This window comes from Tachypleus tridentatus, chromosome 1, assembly GCF_004210375.1.
Source record: "Tachypleus tridentatus isolate NWPU-2018 chromosome 1, ASM421037v1, whole genome shotgun sequence".
Lineage (NCBI taxonomy): Eukaryota > Metazoa > Arthropoda > Merostomata > Xiphosura > Limulidae > Tachypleus > Tachypleus tridentatus.
The window spans coordinates 106,997,544-107,016,885 of NC_134825.1; the positions used below are offsets into that span (position 1 = coordinate 106,997,544).

The following is a 19,342-nucleotide window of genomic DNA, read 5'->3' on the forward strand; positions in this document are numbered from 1 at the left end:
GAGAAATGGTTTATATATACACACACACTACTGGAAAATACAGAAACATGATGTAGAAATGGTTTATATATACACACGCAACTGGAAAATACAGAAACATGATGTAGAAATGGTTTATATAGACACACACACTACTGGAAAATTCAGAAACATGATGTAGAAATGGTTTATATATACACACACACAACTGGAAAATACAGAAACATGATGTAGAAATGGTTTATATAGACACACACACTACTGGAAAATTCAGAAACATGATGTAGAAATGGTTTATATAGACACACACACTACTGGAAAATACAGAAACATGATGTAGAAATAGTTTATATAAACACACACACTACTGGAAAGATTAGAAACATGATGTAGAAATGGTTTATATATACACACACACAACTGGAAAATACAGAAACATGATGTAGAAATGGTTTATATAACACACACACTACTGGAAAATTCAGAAACATGATGTAGAATGGTTTATATATACACACACATACTACTGGAAAATACAGAAACATGATGTAGAAATGGTTTATATATACACACACACACTACTGGAAAAGACAGAAACATGATGTAGAATGGTTTATATAGACACACACATACTACTGGAAAATACAGAAACATGATGTAGAATGGTTTATACGCACACACACTACTGGAAAATTGAGAAACATGATGTAGAAATGGTTTATATACACACACACACACACACACAACTGGAAAATACAGAAACATTATGTAGAAATGGTTTATATACACACACACTACTGGAAAATACAGAAACATGATGTAGAAATGGTTTATATAGACACACACACTACTGGAAAATTCAGAAACATGATGTAGAAATGGTTTATATATACACACTCTACTGGAAAATTCAGAAACATGATGTAGAAATGGTTTATATACACACACACAGACAACTGGAAAATACAGAAACATTATGTAGAAATGGTTTATATACACACACACACTACTGGAAAATTCAGAAACATGATGTAGAAATGGTTTATATATACACACACACTAATGGAAAATTCAGAAACATTATGTAGAAATGGTTTATATAGACACACACACTACTGGAAAATTCAGAAACATGATGTAGAAATGGTTTATATTGACACACACACTACTGGAAAATTCAGAAACATGATGTAGAAATGGTTTATATATACACATACACTACTGGAAAATAGAGAAACATGATGTAGAAATGGTTTATATAGACACACACACTGGAAAATTCAGAAACATGATGTAGAAATGATTTATATATACACAGACACTACTGTAAAATTCAGAAACATGATGTAGAAATGGTTTATATACACACACACACTACTGGAAAATACAGAAACATGATGTAGAAATGGTTTATATACACACACACACTACTGGAAAATACAGAAACATGATGTAGAAATGGTTTATATTGACACACACACTACTGGAAAATTCAGAAATATGATGTAGAAATGGTTTATATAGACACGCACACTACTGGAAAATTCAAAAACATGATGTAGAAATGGTTTATATAGACACACACACTACTGGAAAATTCAGAAACATGATGTAGAAATGGTTTATATATACACACACACTACTGGAAAATATAGAAACATGATGTATAAAATGTTTTTACAGATACACACACTACTGGAAAATTTAGAAACATGATGTAGAAATGGTTGATATATACACACACACAACTGGAAAATATAGAAACATGATGTAGTAATGGTTTATATAGACACTAACACACTAGTGGAAAATTGAGACACATGATGTAGAATGGTTTATATATACACACACATACTACTGGAAAATACAGAAACATGATGTAGAAATGGTTTATATACACACACAAACACTACTGGAAAAGACAGAAACATGATGTAGAAATGGTTTATATAGATACACACATACTACTAGAAAATACAGAAACATGATGTAGAGTGGTTTATATATACACCCACATACTACTGGAAAATACAGAAACATGATGTAGAATGGTTTATACACACACACACACTACTGGAAAATTCAGAAACATGATGTAGAAATGGTTTATATACACACAACACAACAACTGGAAAATACAGAAACATTACGTAGAAATTGTTTATATACACACACACACTACTGGAAAATTCAGAAACATGATGTAGAAATGGTTTATATACACACACACACAACTGGAAAATACAGAAACATTACGTGAGAAATTGTTTATATACACACACACACTACTGGAAAATACAGAAACATGATGTAGAAATGGTTTATATAGACACACACACTACTGGAAAATTCAGAAACATGATGTAGAAATGGTTTATATATACACACACACTACTGGAAAATATAGAAACATGATGTAGAAATGGTTTATATATACACACACAATACTGGAAAATTCAGAAACATGATGTAGAAATGGTTTATATACACACACACACAACTGGAAAATACAGAAACATTATGTAGAAATGGTTTATATACACACACACACAAATGGAAAATACAGAAACATGATGTAGAAATGGTTTATATAGACACACACACTACTGGAAAATTCAGAAACATGATGTAGAAATGGTTTATATAAACACACACTACTGGAAAATACAGAAACATGATGTAGAAATGGTTTATATATACACACACATAACTGGAAAATACAGAAACATGATGTAGAAATGGTTTATATAGACACAAACACTACTGGAAAATTCAAAAACATGATGTAGAAATGGTTTATATAGACACACACACTACTGGAAAATACAGAAACATGATGTAGAAATGGTCTATATATACACACACACTACTGGAAAATTCAGAAACATGATGTAGAAATAGTTTATATATACACACACACTACTGGAAAATACAGAAACATGATGTAGAAATGGTTTATATACACACACACATGCATAACTGGAAAATACAGATACATAATGTAGAAATGGTTTATATACACACACATACACAACTGGAAAATACAGATATATGATGTAGAAATGGTTTATATATACACACTACTGGAAAATACAGAAACATGATGTAGAAATGGTTTATATGTACACACACACACTACTAGAAAATACAGATTTATAAAATACATTTCAGTGACAAGTTTTGCAATATTGGAATTTTTACAGAAACACAAAAAATTATTATCAGAAGCCAGAAATCTGAACACCTAAATTCAAATTATTCTATTTTTGTAGTAGAAACAGTTTTTTAACATGGATGTTTTACAAACCAAACTTGTCAACAAATTATTTGGCAGTTATGAACATTAATAAAATTTAATAGAAAACTGTTTAGAACAGGACAAATAATATTCATTTGTTATACTACAGACACTACAAGTGTGTTACTGATATTAAAATGTATCTATTGAGTTATGTTTTATATACATATTTTTTTTCCTTAAGTAACTCTTATGACACAAATACAGTGACAATATAACTTAGAGGAAGTTCTAGGCATATGGTATGGTACAAGTACAACTTTATGTTGTATCTACAGAAATATTGAATAAAAGTCTAAATAGGTTATAATGTCAGTTTGTAGAAAGCTGGTTAGACCACATTTTCAGTAGTGTGTTCAGTTTGGGGCTCCTTACCTCAGGAAGGGTATTGAATTGTTGGAAAGGGTTCAGAGGAGGGTTTATAGAATGATGTCTGGGATTGAGAGAGTTATTATATGAGGAGAGGTTTAGATCTTTGAAACTCTTTTACTCCTGAATCAGAGAAGAGTTAGAGAGTATCTGATTGAGGTGTTGATTTTAACAGAAACTGATTGTGCTGATACATCATCTTTTTAACCAAGAGAACAGTAGGACCAGGGGACACAAACAGACATTTGGGCAGGGTAGAAGTCATTTTCAACTGAGACAGTTTTATTTTTCTAACAGGCTGGTTGTCTTCTGGAGTGGGTTACCTTTTGATATTGTGAAGGCAGTGAATTTAAATGAGTTTAAGAAAAGGCTTGATAAGTGTATGAATGATAAGGGCTAACTTTGTGAACCTTGTTGTCCTAAACTTGTACGTGTGTATAACAAATTTAAACTTACATTTTCTCAGTTTGTAAAGTATCAAGTAAATACATTATAAAATTCTTTTTCCCATTGTTCATATTATAACAAAAATAGCCAAATTCTTGCTTGTTAAATTCCAGTTTTTATACTTTTAATTATACACGAAAATAAGTTAATATTAACATCTGATCAGAGAAGGCTACCAAATTAAAGAAAAGCTAAACAAATCGGTTTACTAATGATTATAGGTAACTAAGTTTACTTTTCTGGCATTCTTGGTCATAAACTGTATAAAGCATTGTTCCACTGCACATTACTGTAAATGATATTTTTAGTCATAATCCCGATAACATCTCATGAGAATTGGCCAGCTTAGGGACTTTTAGATTGGTCGTAAATACATATGAGCTAACTTTGAAAAACAATCGATATGATAAATGGATAATAAAAGTAAACTAAAAAGTAAAACAATTACTTATATTAAATATTACAATCGATACGAGTAACAATAAAGAAATAATAATTTACCATACTCTCTGTTGGGTTGTATTACAATCACAGATTACAAACTGTTCGCTTATATTACCATCACAGATTACAAGCTGTTGGCTTTTATATTACCATCGCAGATTACAAGCTGTTGGCTTATATTACCATCGCAGATTACAAGCTGTTGGCTTATATTATCATCGCAGATTACTAGCTGTTGGCTTATATCACAATTGCAGATTACTAGCTGTTGGCTTATATTACCATTGCAGATTACTAGCTGTTGGCTTATATTACCATCGCAGATTACAAGCTGTTGGCTTTTATATTACCATCGCAGATTACTAGCTGTTGGCTTATATTACCATCGCAGATTACTAGCTGTTGGCTTATATTACAGTCGCAGATTACTAGCTGTTGGCTTATATTACCATCGCAGATTACTAGCTGTTGGCTTATATTACCATTGCAGATTACTAGCTGTTGGCTTATATTACCATTGCAGATTACTAGCTGTTGGGCTCTAGCACTATCACAGGTTACTGGCTGTTGTCTTGTTTTGATGTGACAGGTGTTAACAGCTGATGTCTAGTTCATATTGTTTAAGCATATTATCCCAATATCTTTAAGTTAAGTATAGCTTGGATGATTTATATTAGTCTTAGCTTGTCAACAACAGAAATATGTAAAGGTATGAAAGAGCACTTTATACATAGCCAAAGACAATCATGGAAGGTAAGTTATATATAGTGTATTATTGTTTTAAAGCCTAGTGTTTTGACATTAGTATGGTTGTTTTTCTGTCACTATAATGTGTTTTTCAATAATTCCAGTTGTCTACCTGAAGATATTTCATTGTTAACAGATATCATTGTGTTTTATTTAGTTATGAAAGTTTACCACCAGATTAATTTGTGTTAGATTTCTGTTACCTGAGATAAAACCAGTTAGTTTCAAGGTTTGATTCAGCACGTCTACAAACTATGTGTTAGATAAAACCAATTAGTTTCCAAGGTTTGATTCAGCACGTCTACAAACTACGTGTTAGATAAAACCAATTAGTGTCCAAGGTTGGATTCAGCATGTCTACAATCTATGTGTCAGATAAAACCAGTTAGTTTCCAAGAAGGAACGTAAACATAGCTGATACAACAACTTGAGTTTAACAGGAGCATATTACTTAATATAACAGACTCTACGTGCTAGTTCGTGTTTAAAATGTTCAAATAATTTCATAATTGGTATGCCTCGTTATTTTGACAGTAGTTGTAAACGTCAGTGTTTTATCCGTTGATTTTTTATGTATTCATATATTTGTATCATTTTTTTTTAATGGACATCTGCAGGGTGCATGGGGTACTTTTCTCCAAGAAAAATGAGAAACCTATTTCTTTAACAGAATCAACAAAGATTTCTCTCTGTAAACACAAGTTACTTCCACCACAACTGTAGCATGACAAGCAGCTAGAAAATAAGAGTTATTCATGCTATACCTTACGAAAACATTCAGATCAACGTACTGGACACAGCACCGATGGAGTTATTTGTGATTGAACTGTTGAAACAGGTATTGGAAAACATTTTTCTCATACACTAAGTGGAGTTGGGAGAAGTGTGTTTTGGGCATGACAACCACACGAAGAGGCTTTTGTAATAGAAACTAAGTTGCAATGCTACTGTCAAGATGTCTGTCGTTACAAGGAACATAACCGGACGTGGTGACACAGACTGTAACGACGTAGTGATGGTCTAGAATAGTTTTAACTTGAACCGCCCAACCTTTGTATGTACGAAGTGACGGATTATTAAGCTGTTTAACAAAACAATAAATGTAAAAAGACACCCCGAGAATACAAATCGATCGTTTCAATGACGTCATATGCAAATAACTAACATATACAGATAGAGTTAGATTAAAAACTTCAAAATGGATTTCACGAACGAAAGAACCCCTCACGTATTCTCACGATGTTGCAAATTGGACAGTAAGAGGGTGGTCAAAATGAGCGATAAAATCCCCAGGCAACATGCAATACCGCTATCCAGGATGACAACTTAACTCCAGTCAAGTCGGTAAACAGTACCTGTAGAACTAATAGACCGGGGCTCTCTGCTGTGCACATAATAATGTACGCCCTCTACCTTTCACATTATTTATATATACTCTGAATCTTTCCTTCTCACACTTAACTTACACCGGAACCACTTTAATTTACTGTAAGAGTGTATGAGTGTGATGAATCTATGTTCCTGCATTATATAAACCCACGTTTACATCTAGTGATTATTAGTATAGTAATGCTCCATTGCTTTTATAAGTCCATGTCTGCTTGCGATTTAAACCTACGCTTTCCTAAGTAGTTCCAGAAACCATCATTAATAATGTGGCGATCAGGTATTAACTTTTAACAGCACGCCTACAGTTATGTCAAGAAGACCCAGGTTCGAATCCTTGCTCATTCCATCAAATGACGTACTTACCAACAGCTGAAGTGTAGAGATACACAGTAATTAATAATTAGTATGTAACAGAGACAACAAAGGTAAATAAATTCGTATGGACCGCTGAATATGACAATGACTACATTGTTTTTGTTTATTAAACTTTATTACAGATTCTCTGCTGTGTTAAGATTATTTTATACGAAAAGGCTGTTTGTGTGGCAAGAGTACTGCGCATGCGTTACCTCTGTCAGCAATACCATCTACCAATTTTAGATTATATCGGTAGACACCAGAGATATGTTTTCTAAGAAATAATGATAAATTTAGTATCGTACGATAGGACAAGCTGTTTTTCATATTATATTTAAAACTATACCCTTAATAAGATACACAGCAAGTTGTACAAGAAGTTTTAAACATTTAGATAATCGATTCAAACGTGTTAGTTGTGAGATAGGTTCTAATTTCAATTAACCACAACTGACAGCGACAGTTCATTTAACTTTTCCAAACCTGATCCGTGTTTCATATTGTGAAATTACTGTAACTGTTTAATTAAACAATACTTGGTAACAGTAGTAGCAACAAAACAATACGTTTTAACAGTTTAACGTGTTTTGCTTTAACGGATTAGTTGTTATATTGGAAACTAGATGATTCTGTGTAGCGCTTCACCGAGGTGAGTTGAAAAGTGTAGCAGCAGATTTTGTTTCAAAATATCTTTTATTGACACACCGATTCTAACTCGTAGTTCACATTGTTCCCACTAGGGTACTGATAACAACAGCAATATATAAATTTTCGGGTTATTGAACTTTCAAAACGAGAGACACGCTTCATAAATTTCGACTATAATACACAAACATTGTCTGTTTAGAATTTTCAGGCAAAGCTACACGAGGGCCACCTACGCTCTTCTCCCTAATTTAGCAGTGTAAGACAAAAGGAAAGGAAGCTACCCACCGCCAACTGTTGGGCTACTATTTTACCAACGAATAGCAGGATTGATCATCACATAATAACGCTCCCACGGCTGAAAGGGTGAGCATGTTTGCTTTGACGGAGATTCGAATTCGAGACCCTCAGATTACGAGTCGAGTGCCTTAACCGCTTGGCCATGCCGGGCTACATAAACATGGAACTATTAATTAAACAACATAGCCGTGCCTTTCTACAAGGAACTATTAATTAAACAACATGGCCGTGCCTTTCTACAAGGAACTATTAATTAAACAACATGGCCGTGCCGTTCTACAAGGAACTATTAATTAAACAACATGGCCGTGCCTTTCTACTAGGAACTATTAATTGAACAACATGGCCGTGCCTTTCTACATGGAACTATTAATTGAACAACATGTCCGTGCCTTTCTACATGGAACTATTAATTTAAAAATATGGCCGTGCCTTTCTACATGGAACTATTAATTAAACAACATGGCCGTGCCTTTCTACATGGAACTATTAATTGAACAACATGGCCGTGCCTTTCTATATGGAACTATTAATTAACCAGCATGGCCGTGCCTTTCTTCCTTTACAATGGTTCAGATGCGAGTACACTATCGGGCTGCCAATGGGAGAACGGAGATTGGTTCGTGCACATGATTACTTGAGTACACACACACACTCGTCATATGCCAGATGTAGTGGTTAGTAGGCTGGGCTGGCATCTCGTGCGTTGTGATAAGTGTTGGTACAGCGCGAGACTCGCAAATCGACGCTGTATACAAATCATGTTTGCAAAGAGAATTGATTGTATGGCAGGACAAGAGCAAACCGTAAGTTTGAAGGTTTTATCAGTTGTCGTTTGTTAGTGAAACGTGATAAGCTCAGTAACAAACCTAGTTACTTTCATATTTGTTACCAGCTAACCAAATGACTGTACGAATATAAATCACTTACTTTATTGAGAATAGAGGCATCAAATAAAAAATACGAATGGTTTGTGATTAGGTAATGTAACTTTTATTAGGCTTAATTTATCATGATCTATTGAGTCTAATATTTGTAACTGATAAGTAGACCTTGTGATACTAATTTGAAAGTATATTTTTATATATTACAAACATATTTTAATGGTTCACGAACGACTTAAGATAGTCAATGTTAGCACTGTTAATAACTCGAAAAATCGGAACTCGATACCTGCAGTGGCACAGTGCAGTCAGCCCACTGCCTAGCTCAGCGCTTAACAATTAACAAACTAGCACAACTGGCACGTGCTTTCAGAGCATAGCTGGCCTTCTAATGGGTTCGTTTATTGTGGGGCTGGAAACCTGGGACAGCCAAACGATTGTTTTCGATGAACACGACACTGAAATCAAAGCAAACAAACGATTTATTACACACCCTAGTGAGTCTCCACATGATCCTGCTGCTCCATAAAGTCGTCAAGGTTCATAACTATGTGTCAATCTATTTCAACAAAATCAACACACGTGTCACCTTTTAATCAGGTGTAATGTACACTTGAGTTGTAGTTATCTCACGTGGTTTAACTTCTGAACGAAACAACAGCTAAACAACCGGAGCATGTATTCAGGAATTGTTTACATAGCTTCATAATTTTACGGAAGACATTCCACACAACAGTAATCCATAATATTACACAAACATTTTCCTCTTTATTAATATTTATTATTTTATCGTTTGTTCCAGGTTCTCCTTCGCTATGCAACATGGTGAATTCCATAGTTTGTATTTATTATTTTATCTTTGTTCCACTTTCTCCTTCACTATGCAACATGGTGAATTCCATAGTTTGTATTTATTATTTTATCGTTTGTTCCAGGTTCTCCTTCGCTATGCAACATGGTGAATTCCATAGTTTGTATTTATTATTTTATCGTTTGTTCCAGGTTCTCCTTCGCTATGCAACATGATGAATTCCATAGTTTGTATTTATTATTTTATCGTTTGTTCCAGGTTCTCCTTCGGTATGCAACATGGTGAATTCCATAGTTTCCTCCTGTCTTTTCGTGTGGTGCTACCCCTTGTGCTACTAGCAGGTAAGAAAATACTTTTCTCTCACTGACAGTGATTGATATTTGTAGAACTGCCAATAGGAATGACTCATTTATAACTACTTTGAAAGCTAATGGTTGGCGGTTTCCTGTCAGGTGTCATCATTAGCTTTAGTGATGTCGCGAACATGCTTGATACATAAGAATGAACAAGAAAACTAAAGGTTCCTCCATAGTTTTAACGTAACGCATTGTATGTTGTTAACTGTACGAGTTGGTCTAGATTACACTGTTAACTGTACGAGTTGGTCTAGATTACACTGTTAACTGTACGAGTTGGTTTACATTACACTGTTAACTGTACGAGTTGGTCTAGATTACACTGTTAACTGTACGAGTTGGTCTACATTACACTGTGAACTGTACGAGTTGGTCTACATTACACTGTGAACTGTACGAGTTGGTCTACATTACACTGTTAACTGTACGAGTTGGTCTACATTACACTGTTTACTGTACGAGTCGGTCTACATTACATCGTTAACTGTACGAGTCGGTCTACACTACACTGTTAACTGTACGAGTCGGTCTACACTACACTGTTAACTGTACGAGTCGGTCTACACTACACTGTTAACTGTACGAGTCGGTCTACATTACATCGTTAACTGTACGAGTCGGTCTACATTACACCGTCAACTGTACGAGTCGGTCTACATTGCGCCGTTAACTGTATGTGTGAATACACAGAGAAGTGTGCGCATGTGTGTTTTCTTATAGCACAGCAATATCAGGCTATCTGCTGTTTTCACCAAGAACTGAACCTTTGGTTTTAGCGTTGTAAATCAGAAGAGTTATCTTTGTCTCACTGGAGACTTATAAATAAGAAAACGGAAACCAATAAACATGCTGCCATCTAATATCGTCACTACAAATGGATTACCTAACTCTAACCTTTTGTTACGCATAGCAGTAATATAATCCAACTTCGAAATAAGTTGTTTATAACGTAAATAAATATTTTGAAATTTGAGGAAAACGCTAAGTTGTCTTTGCTCAGTGAGACGCGTGTAAAACAAGCTCATCTTTATAAATAGTATTTCGTACATGTTTAGAAACATGTGGCCGTACATACTATACTGGTTTGTTGGCTGGTGAGAAAATGATGTATCCGTACTCTCCTTGTGTGCTGATTTGTATAATCCTAAGTTGTCCACAAAACATATAAAATATTTGGAATTTTCTATTCGCCAAAACTACCCGTAAGGATTGGTGTGTAAAATATTTTGGTATTTCATATATTTGTGACACACATATTAGTGTCATAACATCAACAAATACGTTTCAAATAATGTAATATTATATTAATATAGCTGACTCATTAAGAAAGTATTGTTAAATCTTTATTTACCTGAAGATAGATTACAACCTGAGAAGTACTGTCATTGCTATTTTAAAACAGACTTAAGATAGATTACAACCTGAGAAGTACTGTCATTGCTATTTTAAAACAGACTTAAGATAGATTACAACCTGAGAAGTACTGTCTCTGTTGTTTTAAAACAGACTTAAGATAGATTACAACCTGAGAAGTATTGTCTCTGTTGTTTTAAAACAGACTTAAGATAGATTACAACCTAAGAAGTACTGTCACTATTGTTTTAAAACAGACTTAAGATAGATTACAACCTGAGAAGTACTGTCACTATTGTTTTAAAACAGACTTAAGATAGATTACAACCTGAGAAGTACTGTCATTGTTGTTTTAAAACAGACATAAGATAGATTACAACCTGAGAAGTACTGTCACTATTGTTTTAAAACAGACTTAAGATAGATTATAACCTAAGAAGTACTGTCATTGTTGTTTTAAAACAGACTTAAGACAGATTACAACCTGAGAAGTACTGTCATTGTTGTTTTAAAACAGACTTAAGACAGATTACAACCTGAGAAGTACTGTCACTATTGTTTTAAAACAGACTTAAGATAGATTATAACCTAAGAAGTACTGTCATTGTTGTTTTAAAACAGACTTAAGACAGATTACAACCTGAGAAGTACTGTCTTTGCTGTTTTAAAACAAACTAACACTGTTATTGCTGGTTTGTAACACAAGAGATTTCAATATTATTGACTTACAAGTTAGCATAAACGTAAAGGCTTAACAGTTTATATATATATATTTACAAATTAAGTTTATGTATCCAAATGAGTTCTAGAGAATGTGGATAATTTTAAATCATAAAGAAACAGGACATCCTTCAACACACATGTAGGGTTGACATAGTACGGGTTCCAGGAGTTTAAATAGGGTCGTAGAAGTATGCATAATGTATCATGGAACCAGGGGATACAACGCCCGTTAACGACGGCTAGTTTTGAAACCATTACGATGTGGTACCAACACCTTCAGTATTTGTGTGTTACCTGAATGAACTGGTTATATTAGAAAGTTTTTCTGGTTGAAAAGTACTGGATTGACGTTGTGGATGTATCGGCTCGCTTTACTGACATCCGGTTGATTCTGTTCGTTAATATCCGGTTCTAGTTCTAATCACAATACGTCCAATATGTTATTTGCTTTGTAAACCTATACGCCGTTCATTAACATGCACGTGCCACGTTGTTATTTACCCACGTGTAAGTTTATGTGCGCCAGTAGTGCAATAAACCGCCATATTGTCACTACTAAAGTATAATTAAATCACGTTATAGTGTAAAACATGAAATATCCAATCTCCGTCTAGCTATCAGTATACGAAACTTTAGAGCTGCTATCATTAACTTACTGTACGAAGTCAGTAGAATGACAGATATTTTGTTAACGTGTGTTATTAGTAACGTGCAAACTTACAGGATTGTGTTTGATATACCAGCGATGCTCCTTCTTCAGTTTTCTGTTAGAAACTGAAGAATTTGTGCTATTTAGTTGTACTTGTGTGTAACTGGACGGAAAGTCTCTCTGTGCTGTCGCTATTTGTGGTGATTCAGCTAAGCGGCTTTGCACGTTCAAATATTTGCTGCTAATAAAAACACTCGAACTTTTCCTGTTCGTCTTGATAAAACGGAAAGTTAGCGTTTAGACAGCAGTGTAGAAACACTAACTTTTGTTATATCCACTAATGATAAGTCATGTTTACATAACTTTTGTTACATCCACTAATGATAAGTCATGTTTACATAACTTTTGTCACGTCCACTCATGATAAGTCATGTTTACATAACTTTGTTACATCCACTCATGATAAGTCATGTTTACATAACTTTGTTACATCCATTAATGATAAGTCATGTTTACATAACTTTTGTTACATCCACTCATGATAAACCATGTTTACAACAACCATAGATTGTATTTAGTCTGATTTGATAATGGGTAAATATAAGTTCAACTTAAATGTATAACTGTTGGACACGTGTAACTTTTAGAAAATTTAAATTCCTCATAGGTTTGTAAGTAATAAAGGTAACTAATACTGTCTTTTGATATAAAACTGACTGCCCCAGACAAAAGCAAGCTCGAACATTAAAAAAAAAAGGTGAACACGTTGTTACAACAAAAATCAGTTTACTAAGTTAGTGATATACAACAGGTTGTCACAACTTACAGTAACTAACGTGATCAGTTGGAGAGGTGGTAATGTGTTTATATCAGGTCATCCCTTAAGTGATGTCCAATTTTAGGTTCAGAAAAAGAGAAAGGATTTCAAACACTTTTAATATTATTTAATCAATAATGTATGTTTCATTATTATTAATTACTTCCTCCTTCACAAGCTTCTGAATGTCACTTCTATACAATTCCTGGGGTTTGGAGGAAAATAATATAGAGAGGGTAGTTTTGACATCTTCATGTGTTCCAAGCTCTTTTTTTCCATCAGGATAGTTCTGCATACTTTGGCATATATGATAATCAGATGGGACAAGGTCTGGAGAATAGGGAGGATATGGAAGTTTTTTCCCAGTCTAGCTCTTCAATCTCTGCAGATGTGATCCTTGTTGTATGGGGCCGTGCATTATCCTGGTGTAATACAACACCTTTACGATTGATCAAAGCAGGCCTCTTTTCTTTTAGTGCAACATTCAAATGCTCTAACTGTTGACAATAGAAGTCTGATGTAATCGTTACATTGAGTGGCAGCAGCTCAAACAGGATCACACCAACAATATCCCACCAAACGCTTAACAAGACTTTCCTAGGGTGGAGGGCCATTTTGGGCTGTGCTCTAGCCAGGTTACCTGCACTAATCCATTGTCTGCAGTGCTTAACATTTTTATAATATGTCCACTTTTCATCTATAGTCATTAACTTGTCCGAAAAAAGTGAGTTATGTTCAGGAGAGTGCAGAAAGGGTAAATGTCCACTCTTGCTCTAAGGTTGGCTTCTGTCAAATCATGAGGGAACCATTTTCTAAGTTTTGGCACCTTTCCAAGCTGTTGCAGATGACAGTGAACTGTTGAATGGGTTGAATTAAGCTTCTGTGCTAGTTTCTCAACTGTTACAGCGCAATCTTCATCAAGTACAGCCAGCAACAAGTCGTCATTAAACTCAACAGAACGACCTAAACGTGGTGCATCACTTAAGCTGTAGTGACCTGATCTGAACTTCTGAAACCACCTTCGACATTTTCTTTCATTGAGAGACTCCGCACCATAAACACCTTGAAAGTTTTATGTAGTTTCTGCTGCACTATTGTCTTTTTAAACTCATAAAGCATTATTTGCCTAATGTGCTCCTCAGACACATCCATCTTCACAAGGATTTATTTGATTAATGATCTGAAAAAGTGGGTTAGTTTCTTTTATTTGTCTGAACATTTTTATACACATCCTACAACATATCTTAGTCATTAAAACCTTCTACAAAGACAGAAATGATGATGCACGTTCTGTATTAAATTTTCGGACATTACTTATGGGACAACCTGGTAATTGAAACTTGTCGTGAAACAGTTCGTAGTTGTAAAATAGTGTGTTTCAAATTGAGTCTTTGTTGAAATTAGCATTCCTTCAATCTCTCAATTCTAACAACCAGTTTTGTAAAAGACATTCACAAGACAACGGTTAATGTCGTTAAAACTGTCTTGTGTAAACAGTGTTCCCATCAGTGCCGTGTTTGCTTTATCACAGACAGCTGATGAGCTCTGGATTGCGCGAAATGCGTCGTCGGCAGTATGATTTAAATACTATTATCATCCTCCATTCTTTTGTGTCCCGTCATACCAAAACATGCTCGGCCTTTCAGTCGTGGGGACGTAATAACATGACGGTCAATTCTACTATTCGTTGATAAAAGAGTAGCCCAAGAATAGGCGGCGGTGGTGATGACTAGCTGCCTTTCCTCTAGTTTTACACTGCTAGCGCAGATAGCCCTCGTGTAACTTTCCATAAAATTCAAACGCAAACAAATCTTTCACGTCTCAAAAACCCACGAGGGACTAGAGTAAGAATGCAATATTAAAAGTATAATAGGCTTAACGTAATGTAATAATAGGCTTAATGTAATGTAATACCTAATGATAAGTTTAGTTAATTGTAATCATGCTTCGTCAGCTTGTAAAATGTGTTCACACCACAACAGTTGTTGTAGTGATGAAACGTATGTCGAAACTATAGTGATTTACGTGTAGCGACATGCCAACATAAAACATTTGGCCTCCTACAACGTTCACGTACTTTTTATAATTTGTTTTTACGGGTTTCTAGTTAACACAATTACGTAATTATTTGACATTTATTTGACTGGCTGTCTAGCTCTACTTTTCATAATAAATTTTCCTTTTATTTTTAATTCAAAACAAACCAATTCTGATGAAGAGATCCGAGCGAACCAGACTTTACAGGTCATGTACAGCGACAAAACACCGATGTCGCAACAACAGAGTAAACTTTAGGTGATTGTTCTTGTGGGTGTAGTTGACCGTTTTGTTATTTTTGCGATGCCCATTTTAAAATTAATTATTTATTTGGAATTAGGCACAAAGCTACACAATGGGCTATCTGTGCTCTGCCCACCACGGTTTCTGGCGGTATGAGTTCGCAGACATGCCGCTGTGCCATCGAGGGGCATTTTAAAATTAAAATGTGGAACATATCATTGTAATTATCATACAGGAAATAAATTTGTCCGGATTTTACAAAGGGTGTCTCATTAGTTTCATTAACAATTAGTAATTTAATGACATGTTTATCTTTTACATTTGGTCCAAAACTTTGGAAGAACGTTTTAAAACGCAAAATAAGAGGTACACTTTTGTAAAGTACATAGATCAACAGTTCCATAAAAGGAAACAAGAAGGAATCTTCAATAGCCGCCGTATTTGAAATTATTTTAGGTAGGATTAGAGAAAATTAATCTCTGAGGCGTTTTCCTTTCTATTTATTGGTTATATTTTTATACTATAATAATAACAAGCGAAGTGTGCGCGTGTACCCGGTTGTATTTATCAGGCTACCCTCTAATTTTAGGCAGGATTAGAGACACTGCGCATGATGAAATGCATTAGTTGAACATGTTTGACATCTTAAATGCAAAATTGTATTTAGATTTCAAATCACACCAGAGGTGACGGAAGTATGCGCTATAAGATTGTACTTGAAAAAAACCCAAAAAAAAACCATCCGTTCTGCTGCGGGTAAAGAGAAGGAATTATTTAATATCAATAATATATGAAAGGTAGGCATTCTGTCAGCCAGATATTTATTTTAATTGTATAAAATCATGTAACGTGTGCGCCGGACCAACATTTTGTTAGTGTAAACCCTTAGGCTTTTTAAACTTGAACTATAAAAATTGTTTCTCGGTAAATGGATAAACTTGTAGTCCCACGTAAGAAACATTATAACGATTATAACTACATGTGTAATCTGGATGATTACAGCTGTGGTGAGTATGTGTTATAGAGCACCAGTGATTTGTGAATCGTGAATAATTACTTGCAAGTAATGAACATTTCCAATATATTTCAATAAAATTAGACCAAATCCAATATCGCACCGCCTGTTTTAGAGACTAGCATGCCTCGAACACGATTCTGAGTCGACTGACCAATCAGAAAATTGAACACGACTCGAGTCGACTGACCAATCAGAAATTGAACACGATTCGAGTCGACTGACCAATCAGAAGTTGCTTTCTCCACCCCATACTAATTATCATAATTACCACACTTTCGAATACACGGAACTTCTCGATAAAATGTATAACAGTTTCAAAGGAACTCCAATAAATAAGTAGGCTTAAAGCGAATACACGTGATATATATTCAAAACCAGCGGTTATTTCTAACAGTAACTCCCAGTGAAAATAAAATATTCATACTTAAACTGGCACTGTGCTTTATGGATTGAAAGTGAATTCAATAATGTTAAGTGAATGCTTTGGTAATGAAATCATAATACATATTACGTCACTTCAAAGTTGCGGATGTCACGATCTGTTTCAAAACCAGAAAGTACTAGTATGTGCCGCAGATAGGAGAGTAACTGATATACGTGTAAAAATTAACAAGAAATGTACCTTGGTGAGTACACGTAAATAACTGTTAGCAATACATGTGTATTTATCCAACAGTTGTACATGTGTATCATGTATATGCTTTGATTGGAATACAGATATTTGTACAGACTTCAAGTTCGCTTAACACCACAGGAATGAACGGATTTAATAAAAATAAGTCTCTTCGCATTGTTGAAGGCCTTGGCATGGCCAGGTGGGTAAGGCACTCGAATCCCCGTCACACCAAACATGCTCGCTCTTTCAGCTGTGAGGGCGTTTTAATGTGATCAATCCCACTATTCGTTGGTAAAAGTGTAGCTCAAGAGTTGGCGGTGGTTGGTGATGACTAGCTGCCTTCTCTCTAGTCTTACACTGCTAAATTAAGGACGGCTAGCGAAGATAGCTCTCGTGTAGCTTTGCGCGAAATGCAAAACGATCCAAACAAATCGCATTGTATGAACGAAAGTCTTCCACGTTAGTCTGACAGTAGAAATACGTTTCTGATTATACTGACAATAAAGGAAGGTCTTCCACGTTAGTCTGACATTATAAATATGTCTCTGATGACACTGACACTAAAGGAAGGCCTTCCACGTTAGTCTGACATTATAAATACGTCTCTGATTATACTGACACTAAAGGAATGTCTTCCACGTTAGTCTGACAGTAGAAATACGTCTCTTATTATACTGACACTAAAGGAAGGTCTTCCACGTTAGTCTGACAGTAGAAATACGTCTCTGATTATACTGACACTAAAGGAAAGTCTTCCACGCTAGCCTGATAGTAGAAATACGTCTCTGATTATACTGACACTAAAGGAAAGTCTTCCACGCTAGCCTGATAGTAGAAATACGTCTCATGATACTGACACTAACGGAAAGTCTTTCACGTTAGTCTGACAGTAGAAATAAGTCTGTACTTAGGTGATAATATTTGCGGGTCTTCCTTCTGTATTTAACGAAGTAATTGAAAATGCAAGTAGTTGACTTTGTACATTTGACTGGGTTTATAATGTCAGGGAACCCAATTCATGTAAATCTATATTAGGGATGACAAATCTTAATTCAAAACCAAGTACCAAACTCATTGCTAAACAATGTAAAAATTATTCTGATAAATCAACTACCAACGTTGTTTATATAAATACAAGATAAATACTTCTGCGAATTCTATATCAGAGAAACGGACCGGAAAAATGGACGCCAGGCTCAATAACGTGTTTTATAGTTGTGTTTTAATTTCACGCAAAGCGACACGAGATAGCTAATTTAGCAGTGTAAAACTGGAGAGACAGCACGTACTCATCAGCACCCACCGCCAACTCTTGGGCTACTCTTTTACCAACGAATAATGATACTGACCGTTACAATATATTGCCCCCACCCCACAGTTGAAAGCGTGAGCGTGTTTGGTGTGACGGGGATTCGAACCTAAGACCTTCAGATTATGAGTCGAGCGTCCTCACCACCTAGCCACGCCAGGCTCAATTAACACACGTACACCATATTAAGTTTTTTACATTGTATCTCAAATACATATAATAAAAACGTATTAAAATTTGAAGAAGCATTTCTAATACCAGAACTTAAACCGATGTTAAACCAGAACTAAGGAACGCTTTTATTATCTATATTAATTATTTTATTAAATGTGTTCACGTATGATATTACACTTGTAACTACCAAAAAAACAACAAAAAAACTAAATATAACGCCCCCTACAACCTTATACGTATCATGTTGTTCACACAATACCTGAGTAACAGCGCTAACTTGTTCAGTCATTCTTCACCTAATGATGACCTAAACGGGTTAGAACATTGTTACTACTACTTGTGTTTTTATAAGTAACAGTTTTTCATGCCATATCAGC

The 19,342-nt window shown here is 34.9% G+C and overlaps 1 protein-coding gene across 9 annotated transcripts in view; it reads left to right on the plus strand.

The window, feature by feature from the left end:
- LOC143257464 (piezo-type mechanosensitive ion channel component 1-like) overlaps positions 1-19,342 on the plus strand; it is a 109,734-nt gene that overhangs the window by 66,992 nt on the left and 23,400 nt on the right. For 5 of the 9 annotated variants that reach the window (XM_076516162.1, XM_076516169.1, XM_076516205.1 and 2 more), the window contains exons 1-2: positions 8,615-8,781; positions 9,929-10,011. The exons of 3 other annotated variants lie outside the window; for them this stretch is intronic. In XM_076516162.1, coding sequence (XP_076372277.1) covers positions 9,942-10,011 — 70 coding nt within the window. In that variant the 5' untranslated portion in view covers positions 8,615-8,781; positions 9,929-9,941. Of the gene's footprint in view, positions 1-8,611; positions 8,782-9,928; positions 10,012-19,342 lie in introns of those variants that run through there. One more of the 9 variants, XM_076516188.1, reaches the window with a different exon arrangement.